The 13,655-nt window shown below is 42.1% G+C and overlaps 1 protein-coding gene across 2 annotated transcripts; it reads left to right on the top strand.

Moving 5' to 3' along the window:
- Positions 1-1,194: 1,194 nt before the first annotated feature.
- Positions 1,195-8,843, top strand: TTLL2 (tubulin tyrosine ligase like 2). Of its 2 annotated transcripts, XM_066596119.1 has the most exons (3): positions 1,195-1,288; positions 1,754-1,987; positions 4,414-8,843. In XM_066596119.1, exon 3 carries the CDS (start codon positions 4,447-4,449, stop codon positions 6,169-6,171), a length of 1,725 nt encoding a protein of 574 aa, XP_066452216.1. In that variant the 5' UTR covers positions 1,195-1,288; positions 1,754-1,987; positions 4,414-4,446; the 3' UTR covers positions 6,172-8,843. The 2 variants fall into 2 exon arrangements, with proteins under 2 accessions (XP_066452216.1, XP_066452215.1); XM_066596118.1 differs by lacking the exon at positions 1,754-1,987.
- The last annotated feature ends 4,812 nt before the right edge of the window (positions 8,844-13,655 follow it).

Here is a 13,655-nt window from a genome sequence, read left to right as displayed (position 1 = left end):
CCTTACATAATCCTCCGGGAAGGTTCAAACTCTACTGCCAAGCCACCAACATCCGATTCTGATGTCATGCACCAACGCAAGAAGATAGGTGGCATTATTTTCAGAGCTACCTTCCTTGTTACTATTGTGTTCCTGTGCTGAGATCTTAATGACTTTGACATGTTATGCTTGTTTATACACCGATGGTCATACAGCAGCCTCTATGGATACAATGCTTCAATGTTCTCTGTCTTTCCATAGAAGGCACCATTTGAACATACATGAGTCAACAAACACAGTGTAATGGCTCGACAGTCACGACAGGGTCGTGGCATAACGGCTGCAGTGTGGAAACGGACTGGTGGCGCTATGTCAGTGTGAGCCACCTTTTTTGGATTAATGTCTGTTTTCCCTTAGGGTTCGCCCTTTGTTGCTAAACAGTCATTGCTCTTACAGGGTGCTGATTATTTATCTCTTGTTGGTGAAGTTGGTCTTGTCCTTATTTCCCCAGGTGCAGCCATCCTGTTTAAGTTGTTGGTGTATTCATTTATATATTGGTGTTTTCATTGTCCCTGCTGCTTATTGTTATTACCCCCTGTTTATAGGCAATCTCTGCTTCCACCTAGGGTCAGTGCAATTGGCCAAGGTTCAGGATGTGGGCCTGCCCTTGTTGGCACAATTGCCCCACCTTAGGCAGGGGCTTTCCCCCTTCTGGCTATTAGGGCTATTCCCCCCCCCCCCCCCCCTTCGCCCCCTTGGTTGTGTTTGGTGGTGGCCTCTTTGTTATACATTGGACTTTCTGATGCTTATTCATCCACTGTGGACACTGCTTTGCGTCTGTGCTGGTCGTGGTGCATTAACGCTCAGCACAGACATAACACACAGGACATCTATACAACTGTTGTTCCCAAGGTCTCAGCTATGGCCAGAGTTGTAAGTGCACATTTAATACACAATTAACTCTTAGTTAACTGTGTTGATAAAGTTGTAGAATTAAGTCAAAGTTCTAACTAAAAGTCAAAGGAGCACTATTGTATCCATAAAATGCAGCGGCCGTGCAAAGATTTGTCATACAACCATAATGACTTTGTTCATAAGTATTTTCTTTCACTTGAAAAGACCTTTGTGACTTGTAGTGACGGAACCACTTGTTTCATAGCAACCTCTCCGGACTAGTGCAGGAGGGCGGCACTGTGCAGACTGTCAGGGAGAATTTAAAGAGCTGCTACTCCTTAACAGCTACCACTTAGTGCTACAAGAAGGGACAAGCACCAGGACATTTGGCCAAACACTAAGAAGAAGAATTAAGGTGACTGCTCAGTCTGCTTATTTGTACCAACATTTCGCTAGTAATGATTATTATGCTCTTCACCTTCTTGTATGGACTTATAGATCATGCTAATTGATATAGTTGACTATGCATCCTATGTTCTATAAATATGTTACATTGCAAAGGTACGTGTTTTTGTTTATTTGCATATTAGCCTTTTTCCTTTGTTAGGCTGGCTTCACACAGGTGGATTCCGATAGGAGCCCGCATGGAGGATCCGCGGCAAGACGCAGTAATTGAAAAGCGTGCATTATTAATTTTTCCTTCACACTTGCACATACAAATTGCGTATTCCACGAGCGGAGGAAAAATCACAGCTGCTCTATTTTGCCATGGTTTGCCTCCATGTAGCATGAAAAAGTCTGTAGAACAATACATTTAAAAAGGAAGAAAAACTAATGACAAATATCATCATTGATGCATTGTTCTATTCATTTGATTTAGGTTCTGTTCACACCTGCCTTATAGTCAATGGGGTCTGCCTTGCGCTGTTCAGTTTCGTACAAAGACAGAACTGTTCGGTGACGGAGATCCCCTTTTCTTCCTCCCTGAGTGGAGCAGGAAAGCGGAATCCCTGTGGCAGATCTGAAACCACCCTAAGTCTTCAAGAATGTATTGACCCTACTATTTAAAAGACAATGGAGGTGACTCTGCTCTGACGTACATAGACATGACTAGGTGAGAAACTGCTTTTAGAAGGAATTTGTAAAGGCAATAGTCACCGCACTTGAGTGTATCAAAGGAAGTTCCTTGTTAAGGTTTAAAGGCATTCTAGTTATGGCTCAAAACTATTTACATAACAATTTATACTGGAAAGTCAATACACGGGCTTATTATAGAGAAAGGCACATTCATTGCTAGGAGTAGACTATTTGTTTATAGAAATCAAACAAGAAATGTTATGAGTAATCTGCCAGGTACATTGCTCATTAGCAAATGCTCTCGGTTTGAGTATAAGATAAAACGGACCCAAATACAGATCTGCAAACTTGTGCACAATTATGGATCGTATCTGATGGAAATTATATAACTTCTTCAGTATGAGTTAGATACATAGTTGTCTTTTCCATCTAGCCTCAGCTCATTTTGAAACACTTCAGCAATGTTACTGTGCGAGACGGACAATCCACTATTGCTTCAGTTTTGTCCTCCACAAGACTATTGCATGGAATCCAATGATCTTTCACTTCTATAGTCTTATTTAAAATGAGTCTATGATTTTAGAATTCTAGGTAAAGCCAAGACATGACAACCAGAGGTGGAACTGGCACCATAGCAACTGCTACAGGACCTACAGTCTAAGGGGATTGGCCAAGGACTGCCTTTAGGGAAAAATGTACAAAAAAAGAGGAACCCACGGCTTCCTATTCCACTCTCTGCTTCACATTGCTCCATATCCAGCATGTGTTACCAGGCCAGGACTCCTTGTACAGGTGTATAGGTGGTTAGACAGGGGAGGCATTCAAAAGTTTGCTACAGAGCCCAGCCTTTTCTAGATATGACCCTGATGACAACTAAGTAGTATTATCATGAAATGCCTGAGATAGTACCTAATCCGGCAGAAGAAGCATTTCCTATGCAAACTTTCTTCTTGAAAACGGTGCTCATATGTTCATGTGCTTACTGCAGCTCAGCATAGGAACACAGTAGAACTCTAAAATGGCCCGTTTGCATAAAACTTTGAGGGTCAGAGTTGCCTAAAGTTATCCTCTCTATACATTTATCAGGAATGGACTTACCAACTAGTGGAGGAATGAGCTGTACAGTGGTTCTTCAACATACAACAATAATTGGTTGTGGGATAACCATTGTATGTTGAAAATATGGTATATTAAAAACAAAACATTCCATGGAAAATTGTTAATTGGACCCAGAGCCCCAAAATAACAATCAAAAGTAATACAAAGTGAAAATTAAAGGAAATTAGGCCAACAACTATAGAACTATTGACAACAGATAAAACAAGTCCATATATAGATGTTCAAAAGAGCTGCTAGAAGCTGTAAACAACTTTCAATGATAGAAAAGGAGCTTCCTTTGGGTCCTGTTCTGTACACACAGTATGAAGTGCTGTATGCACACAGTTCTGTACATACCACAAAAATAAAATGAGGCCACCATCACCTGGTATCCCAAGGGGCAGCTCACTTTGGCACAGATAGAGAGTAGTACTGCACTGTAGTATAGAGAGGTGCTACTTTACAGCCAATCAGAGCAGGCATTCTGTTAATACGGGGGTTTTATCTGCCTATGCTGAATGGCTGAGAGATATAGGACTCTCTTAAAATATTTTGCTCTATAGCCAAGTGTTGAGAGTCTTGAAACCCTCTACTAATTCAAACTTCCCTAATAGAGTATGTAAAATTGGGTTTTCTAATCTAGACAACCTGCTTTAAAGAAGTATTCCAGGGCTTTGATGACTTTTTCTATTGATGACCGACATGTCCCACAGCTCCCAATAAATTTAGCAGTCATCAATAAAAATATTTTTAGTAAAAGTCGGCTTCACGTGGGGTAATCTTTATTAACATAACTTTTAAAACAGAGACATGACAACCTCCAAGGTGCCTGACTTGTTTCGGCTGTAAACCAGCCTTTTTCACAGCTGTGAAAAACTCCATGGCTATGAAAAAGGCTGGTTTACAGCCAAAACATGTCTGGCACCTTGGAGGTTGTCATGTCTCTGTTTTAAAAGTAATGTTAATCAAGAAAATTACCCCACGTGAAGCCGATTTTTCTGGAAACTTTTGTTGCACATTGCTTGCCCTGCTGAAGCTGGAGGCTGAAGTCTGAGCTCCATGGAGAATCTGTATCAGGCAGCTGGAGGTCCCGTTTGAGAAGGTGAACCAAACAAACGTTTTTCTGTTGGATTCATCAATAGAAATAGTTAACAAAGTTCCAGAATACCCCATTAAAGCCTCATGGGACACTGTGCAAAATCTGTAACAGGGCTATCCCATCTGTTAAGTATACTGGAGCAGAGAAGATTTTTAGGCTTCCTCAGGCACCAGTACCTGGGTCAACTGCTGCACCCTCCATAGCTACACACCTGTGCCCTGAGTTTTGTTTCATATTATTACTGCATTTCTGTTAATCTTTTCCAGATAAAAAATTAATAGTGAAGCCTAAATGTCACCATGGCAGAGGGAGATGACAATAGCACATCAGAGGCTCTAGTATTTCGTCTTCATGTCAGTACTCCACGAGTTGTACGGGAGGTGCTACTGGAACGTGGTTGGGAGGAATTTGATGAAAAGAAACAAAGTGAAACAGAGTGGAACTTGTATTGGAGAACATCAACATTCCAAACATCCGACCATGATAACATAAAGCCATGGCAACGGCTTAATCATCATCCCAGGACAGCACAGATGACGAAGAAAGACTGTTTGGCCAGACATTTAAAACGAATGAAAGGAATATATGGCTCATCCTACTTTGACTTTAGTCCTGATGCATTTATTTTACCAAATGAATACACAAAGTTCTTAGCTGAATTTACCAAAGAAAAACATGAAAAGAAGTCAAGTTATTGGATCTGTAAGCCAACTGATATGTCAAGAGGTAGGGGGATTTTCATTTTCCAAGACATCAAGGATTTGGCTTATGATTGCACTGTCATTGTTCAGAAATATATCACAAATCCATTACTAGTATCTGGCTATAAATTTGACCTACGTATGTATGTATGTGTTACATGTTTCTGTCCACTGACTATATACATGTATCAAGAAGGACTAGTCAGATTTGCAACAGAGAAGTTCAGTCTCAGTTCACTTGATAATATATTTGCTCATCTAACTAACACCAGTATTAACAAATACAGCACTTCATACACGGCAGACAAGGAGAGAGTTGGAACTGGAAGCAAGTGGACGCTTGGTCAGTTTCGATCTTATCTCCGCAGTTTAGAGGTTGATCATGTTTTACTGTGGCAGAGAATATATAACATTGTGATCATGACCATATTGTCCATTGCTCCATCCATACCTCAGTATCCCAACTGCTTTGAGCTTTTTGGTTTTGACATTCTCATTGATGATACATTGAAGCCATGGCTTTTGGAAGTGAACTATAGCCCTGCATTGTCTTTAGACTGCCCTAATGATGTAACTGTGAAAAAAAGTCTGATCAATGACATCATAGATCTTCTCAACTACAAATCTTCTGATTTGCAAAGAGACAATAGCGAAAAAGTCAATAGCACATCACAATTCTTACAGCCGTTTACAAATCAAACATCACATGGCTATAATAGTATTAGATGGAATTCTGCTGAATTGAAAAAAAGCAGTTTGATCAAAAATAGTAACTTGAAAGAAAACTTTGATCACTTTGAGAGTCCTAGAAGTGCTTCTTGTCCAAATTATAGACTGCACAATAGCGAAGAAACATTAGTTCAAAACGGACTTAAGGGGATATGTTGTAATTGCAATTTCATGGAAAACTCTTTACTACAATCAAAAGTAGATACTGCGAACAGAGAAGTTATGTCAGGTGGGAAGACAACAATGTGCCCTCGAAAGACATTGACTTCCAAACTACGAGAAAAAATGAATATGCCTAAAAGATTAGGTGCTTCAAAACTGCCAATAGTTCTGACCAGTTCAAGAGCCAAGGCAGGTGGAAACAGTTTGGTGAAGACAGCACCTTGGAGAAGCATTGACTACGGTCTTTTTCCTTTATATTACATTTCAGATGCAAATCAAATGCCACCTGCTCGTGTAGGTGATTTTCTCCTCATCTTCCCTTTCAACCAACTTTCATTCCTAGCATCACAAAATGGAGCAGATGTCAAAATCATAATTCAAGAAATGTTTAAAACAATGCAAAAAATGTCAACAAGTATTAAGGTGGTTTAATTATTTTCACCAACATATTTTCTGTAAGCAAAGGTATAGCTCAAAGCTCATAGGCCCCAATGTAAAATCCTTTCTATGGCCCCACCAGCATCTCAGCCAATGACTTTCTCGCTCTCATATACTGTATATGTATTAGAAAGTAAAACATCACAAGATAGGTTTATCCAGCATCTATGTTGTTGTGCAGTTATCTCAATACACCATTAGGCCTCATGCCCACGGAAGGATGAAGATACACCCACAGTTTCCCGTGGGAATAAACAAAAAAGTCCCTGCTGGCGTCTGTGGAAAAATGCGCTTTTTACCGCGTTTGTCCGCAGTCTCCATTAATTCCATATTAATGGAGACCTCCCGCCACGGAAAAACACATTAAAACAGAACATGCGGCAATTTTTTTCCTGCAGCGCATATCCACAGCAGAATCTCGTATGCGAGGACTGAGCTATTAGGTTCAATAGAACCTAATAGTTGCGTTATTCCACAGTGGGGAACGCGGCATAAATCCGTCCGTGGGCATTAACCCTTATACGTCTTCCCTGTCTGTTACTAGTACTTCTGTCTTCATATCTAGTAGAGAAGTCACACATAAAAACTGCCAGGTGAGGTATTATAAATTACTTTTAGCCTCTTGCTGATACAGCCCTTTTTCATTTTTTGGGTTTTCATTTTTCCATCCTCACGTTAAAAAAACCCTTTTTTTTGTGGAATGAGTTGCATTTTTCAATGGAATTTGACATATCATACAATACATTAAAAAACATTACAAAAAATTCTAAGTGGGGTCAAATGGAAAAAACACAGTTTCATCATACTGAAGAGGGGAGTTTGTCTTTACAGTGTTCATGGTGCAGTAAAAATGACATGTTATATTTATCCTGTGAGTCAGTGTGATTATAGAGATAGCAAATTTATATAGTTTTTTTTATGCTGTACTACTTACTTAAAATTAATTTAAAAAACTTTTCTTAAAAAAATGCTTCTTTTCACTATCTTCTGACCCCCTTAACTTTTACTTTTCTGTTAATAGGCTAGTGTAAGAGCTTGTTCTTAATGGGGTGAGCTGTATTTTCTATTGGTATCATTTTGGGGTACATACTACTTTTTGATCTTTTTTATTCAATTTTTATTTGGAGATAAAATCACAGAGGTGAGGGAAAAAACAAAGACATTCACAGAAAAAGCCAAAAATACAATACCTGAAGGTCTGCAAAGCAGACACGGTCGCCATAGGCACGATCGCCATAAGGCAGGCACAATCGCTTATTTGGAGATAAGGCGACTAAAAAAAAATTACAATTTTGGCATTGTGTATTTTTTTCCTGGTGATATTCAACATGCAGGATAAATAATGTGATATGTTAATACATGCTATACTTCAGTAATGCTGTATATTGTATGTTTGCTGGCATCCTATTAAGCCTTGCCTTAGGCAGGGCTTAATAGGACAAATTCTTAGCAGCCCTAGGGGCCTTCAAAACGTTGTAGGCTGTCATAGCAAAAGAACAGCACCCTGTGATGTTATTGCAGGGGTCGTACTGAAGACAGAGGGAGCCCTGTCTCACTGCCAAGCCATTTAAATGCCACTGTCATTATTAACAGCGGCATCTATAGGGTTAATGGCCTGAATCAGCATTATCTCTGATACTGGCCATTGGAGCCAGGTGTCTGCCATCAAATACAGCCAAAACCTGGTGCGTATACAACAGACTGGGCTCCAAAGCCAGCTCCATAAACTGACGCCTGCCATCTGCTGTACATGTAAGGCAGATTCAGGAAGAGGTAATAGGGATTGTCTCAAACGGCTGATTTGGCCATGGAAAACCACAGAGAGACATTTTCCCAGCAGTAGCCTCTACAGGGAAAAAGTAATACTACTTGGTGGCCATTCGGATAATGTGTGGACAGTTCAAGTGTGCCAGAGTGAGAGTAGCTCACTGAAGGGGGCTATGAGTATGAGCGGAGGTTGTCCTTCCTTGAAATGTTTCTTAATATAAAGAGTGACTCATGTAAAGCTTTGACTTGTCATAGCAATATAGTCAGAAGTTTTAATCAGTGGGGTTCCATGTACAGAAACCCCACTGAATGCTGAAATGGAGCAAAGGCGCTGTGCCTCTTCAGCTGTAATCTCTGCTCTTTGGCAGCTGAAGACTGGCTCATAGGAGTGGCAGTCAAAATTGAAGGGTCTTTAATGCTCAGTAAACAAAAGGGGTCTCAACGCTCGGACTTCCATTGATCAACACTTCTGACCTGTTGCAGTGAGCAGTGACATATCAAAAGTTTTATAAAAGGGCAGTTAGGCTACTTTTAGATGACCCAATTCTTGTTTGAACAAGCGAGTGATGTCAATGCTAGCTCGTTCACTCTTGCAGACACATCGTTGGCTCATTCAAATGAGAATCATTCAGTATCATTCAGTCTTTCACATTTGCTGTATAAGTGAATGATTACTGAAAGATTGCTATTTCAACCAGACGATAAGTGAACGAGCCAACAATGGTTTTTATGCCTGCGTAAAATAAACAACGACCAAAAAGCGAAAAATTCTTTTTCGTCGTTTAGTCCTTGGATTGCATTTAGACCAAATGATTTCGTTCACTTTAGCTCATTTGAATGATTTTTTGAACAATATAGGCAACGTGATTTTTGTGTCTAAGTAAAGTTTATTTGTTCCTGTTAGCTCATTGTAAAATATAATGGAAAATAACTTTAATTTCGAAAAAAGTTAGCTTTTGTGGTTTGGACATCGATAATTAAAAATATATAATTTTGAATATCGAATGTGTCAAGGAAATTACTTACAATCATGAGCCAATATCATTTTTCAATGCAGAGTATGTCCATGCAGTTAATGAAATTGCTTGTTTCTTTTCGATTGACGAGTGTATACTTGGTCACTTTCACGTACCAGCCCCTAGAAGTAGTTGCCCATCATATCCTTACTGTATTGTCCTTGATAGCGACGCGCAAACTGCTGCATGTCTTCTTGGAACCTTTTTACTTGTTCCTTGGAGTATGTTCCCATGTTCTGCTTGAATTTATGTAGATGAGAATCCAGGATATGAACCTTAAGTGACATCCTGCAGCCCACAGCATGGTATTTCTTCACCATCGTTTCCACCAACTCCACATAGTTTTCTGCTTTGTGATTTCCCAAGAACTCCTGAACCGCGACAGCAAAAAGGTTCCAAGCTGCCTTCTGTACTTCTGTGAGCATGTCAGGAAACTTCGGACATTCTATGATCCTCTTGATTTGTGGTCCCACAAAGATGCCAGCATATACAGTACCTTGGCCTCAGTCAGCTTCGGGAAGAAGTTTAGTAGATGTTTCATCACTGTAGATTCTTAATCTAGAGCTGTGACAAACTGTTTCATAAGCCCAAGTTTTATGTGAAGAGGGGGCATCAGAATCATCTTAGGATCTACTAGGGGTTCCCACTTGATGTTTCTTCATCCAACAGTGAAGTCAATACATTCAGGCCAGTCTCATCAATAGTAGTTTTCTGCTATCCCAAAGACAAGGATAGCAAAGAAACTTTGTGAAACCACCTTGGAGACCCATTAGGAAAGCAACCATTAAGTTTCCAATTACCTTCCAACCATACTGATCGTACTTCAGAACTTGCAACAGGAATTTGACACTACTGTACTCCTCCTTGAGATGTGCAGAGTGAGCCACTGGAAGGGATTAATGAAAAGAACCAGACATTTTCATTAATTTTTAACTTTATGGACATACTCTGCATTGTATAATGACTTTGGCTCATGATTGTAAGTAATACGGTATCTTTTCTCACTGTGTATGTCCTTCAAACATTAGAAATACAAAATCATATATTTTTAATTATCGATTTCCTGACCACAAAAGCAAACCTTTTTCGAAATGAAAGTTATTTTCCATTATATTTTACAATAAGCTAACAGGAACACAGAAAATCGTGTTTTTTTGTTGCCTAGCATCTAAAAGCAACTTTACTCCATAAGCAATTCCATAGTCAATTAAACTTAAGCTGTGTTAGCTTGCGAAATCTGATAGATAAATATTACATTAAGGAATCACTATAGCATACTCCCTGCAAAATCGTGACCACTAGAGTAATTATCATTATGTCTAAATGATCAAAAGACCATCTAACTATTATTATGTCAGTGAAGAGAGACAGAAACAATGTTTTACAGGGGATTTAGATTACCAGTCTTGCTATTGCCATTATAATGAGTGCACATCTTTTCATTAAAATGATTGTTTTGTTTGGCCTTAATTCTACAATGATTTTATTTTTCTTTCTTAAAATAAAAATGTTAATCACTATATAATGCTGTTTATATACTGCAAATCTGCCCCTGTGTGAATACAATATACCAACACACACGGTACAAGCTTATAATTAATACGCAGTAGAAGCTGACGTATATCACACGGTACAAGCTGATGTATAACACACTGTACAAGCTGATACATAACATACGGTACAAGCTGATGAAAAAACAGACAGAACAAAAAATCACCAAGCTAATGTCTTGTACTCACTTAGTTTTGCAGGAGACCTATGATTTCTGTTCTGATGCCATAATTTGTTTCTATTGAAAATGGTTGGATCTGCTGAAGAAACCTTCAGACTCATAGGCGTAACTATACCCCTATAGTTACCCCTACAGGGGTTGTGGTTGCACCCGGGCCCAGGAGCCTTAGGGAGCCCATAAGGCCTCTCTTCTCTATATAGGGAGCCCAGTACTATGAATAGAGCATTATAGTTGGGGGCCCTGTTACAGGTTTTGCATTGGGGCCCAGAGGCTTCAAGTTACACCTCTGCCTTCAGTGATCTGTTTTGAAAACATTTTACAATATGGACCTCAGCATGTAAAGTCACGTTTCTAATTTAGAATTAACCAAAATTACTGCAGCCTTTTCCTCCTTCTCTGCTGATGTCTAGCTGCAGGGGAGATAGATTAGATCTAGATTAAATTAGATTTTTTTTTAATTAAACAATCTCATTGTATTAATAAAAGGAGTATAGAATAAGAACATTAAGAATACGAACAACCATAAAAGGTATAGATTATGCACTAATGAGCACAATATAATTTTAAGATGCAAATTTGCTTTCAAATGTATAAAATAACAAGCAAACCAGTTCAGATAAAACATACAGAAACAATTCTATAGGCTCAGTAAGGGAATTAAAGGGGTTGTCTCGCGGCAGCAAGTGGGGTTATACACTTCTGTATGGCCATATTAATGCACTTTGTAATATACATCGTGCATTAATTATGAGCCATACAGAAGTTATTCACTTACCTGCTCCGTTGCTAGCGTCCTCGTCTCCATGGTTCCGTCTAAATTCGCTGGCAGCTTGCTTTTTTAGACGCGCTTGCGCAGTCTGGTCTTCTCCTTTCAGCACGAGCCGCTTCAGTGTGCTCCCCGCTACAGCTCTTCTGCGCATGCGCAGAAGAGCTGTCACTGCTCGGGAGCGCGCTGGAGCGGCCATTCTGTACCATCCTCTGTTAGAGGAAGGTGCAGAGCCGCCCAGCCGAGAAGCCCAGCCCAGCAGCCCAGCCGAGAAGCCGCCCAGCCGAGAAGCCGCCCAGCCGTCCAGGTAAGTGATGGGCCGGGGGGGCTGCCGCTGGGCCGGGGGTAGGCTGTCGCTAGGCCGGGGGAACTGTCGCTAGGCCGGCGGAGGCTGTTGCTAGGCCGGGGCTGTCGCTAGGCCGGGGGAACTGTCGCTAGGCCGGGGGAACTGTCGCTAGGCCGGGGGTAGGCTGTCGCTAGGCCGGGGGAACTGTCGCTAGGCCGGCGGAGGCTGTTGCTAGGCCGGGGCTGTCGCTAGGCCGGGGGAACTGTCGCTAGGCCGGGGGAACTGTCGCTAGGCCGGGGGGGCTGTCGCTAGGCCGGGGGAACTGTCGCTAGGCCGGGGGAACTGTCGCTAGGCTGGGGGGAACTGTCGCTAGGACGGGGGGAACTGTCGCTAGGCCGGGGGGGGCTGTCGCTAGGCCGGGTGAACTGTCGCTAGGCCGGGGGAACTGTCGCTAGGCCGGGGGGGGGCTGTCGCTAGGCCGGGGGGGGGCTGTCGCTAGGCCGGGGGAACTGTCGCTGGGCCGGGGGGGGCTGTCGCTAGGCCGGGGGGGGCTGTCGCTAGGCCGGGGGAACTGTCGCTGGGCCGGGGGGGGGCTGTCGCTAGGCCGGGGGAACTGTCGCTGGGCCGGGGGGGGCTGTCACTAGGCCGGGGGAGCTGTCGCTGGGCCGGGGGGGCTGCGCCGGTTACCTGCTGCCTGGCGGTGGGTGACTGTGTGCCGTGGTCGGCCGCGTTGAATCCAGGGGTCCGGTCGGCGGCTGCGGGGCGTCTGGTTGTCAGGGAGACACAGCTGGTAGCGTCTCGGGAGCGCGCACGTCGGGCTACAGCAAGCGAAGGGAAAAGAGCTGGCGGCCATCTTGGGAAAATTTTTATAAGTTGCTGAAACGCTGGAACTGTAAGTAGAAACCACCTAGAAAAGTCATTTACAGGGGGTAATTAGTAATGTATGCTTAATTAGGGGGACTGGGCAAAAAAAAAATTCACTGCTTCCTCGAGACATCTCCTTTAAGTATCCTACATAAAATTGCAACAAATTTTAAATTTGACACTTAGAAAAAAGTCATTTATAAAGTCAAGTAAAATTTTGGTGTAACTGTAGCAGCAAGGATGAATGAAGGCTTTGGATATAGCAGTGCAAACCTAATGCAGAGCCATACTGTCATGTTCACCCCAAGTGTAATGCACATCACTCCCAGGATGAATTTAAATAGGAATTGCGAGCAGACATCCAAAAACTACTGACAAACACCAAAACCCTTACCTAGGATACCAGCACACACAAGCAGATGAAATAGCTAAAGTACTACCGTACAAGGTATTGGTTCGTATTTTGGCCTACATACTTAAGCTCACGAGCCCTCGACAAGGGTCTTCGTTGAGTCCCTACGCTACACGATAACTTAACCTCAGGAATCCTGATTGCGAGTAGAGCAATTGTCCCAATCGGGACGACCCCACGCTGGAACCTAGGGGCCTGGCTCGCTATAAATGGAAAACAGCATACAAGCAGAACAGGACGCTGTTCACACCAATAGACAAAGGAATCCTACCCAGAACCTCATTCATGCAGGAACACCAGGCAACACATGCATGACTCGAAACACTAGGGTTCTGGGAGGGAATGAGGAGAAAGATAAAAGACCAGCGCCCTAGAGCGGCCGGCATTTATGCGCAGCAGACCGGTGGTGATTGGCTGACTGCAGCAATACACACCCAGCAAGCTCAATCATCCCACACCCGTGGAAGTGTGCTCCTGGAAACCCACAGAACTACAGGTCCCAGGAGCACAAGGTGAGACATACAGTATATTAAGGTATATTCACATTTGTGGAAATGCTGTGGACTTTCCAATGCAAAATTGACTGCAGAGATCTCTCAGCATTTTACAGTAGGGGTATTATGGATAACATTCCA

The sequence above is a fragment of the Eleutherodactylus coqui genome, chromosome 3 (genome assembly GCF_035609145.1).
Source record: "Eleutherodactylus coqui strain aEleCoq1 chromosome 3, aEleCoq1.hap1, whole genome shotgun sequence".
Taxonomy (NCBI): Eukaryota; Metazoa; Chordata; class Amphibia; order Anura; family Eleutherodactylidae; genus Eleutherodactylus; species Eleutherodactylus coqui.
This window is presented reverse-complemented; position numbering and strand designations above follow the sequence as displayed.

What these genes read in the sequence shown, in the direction of transcription:
- TTLL2 (XM_066596118.1), top strand. Translation starts at nt 4,447, where the DNA reads ATGGCAGAGGGAGATGACAATAGCACATCAGAGGCTCTAGTATTTCGT.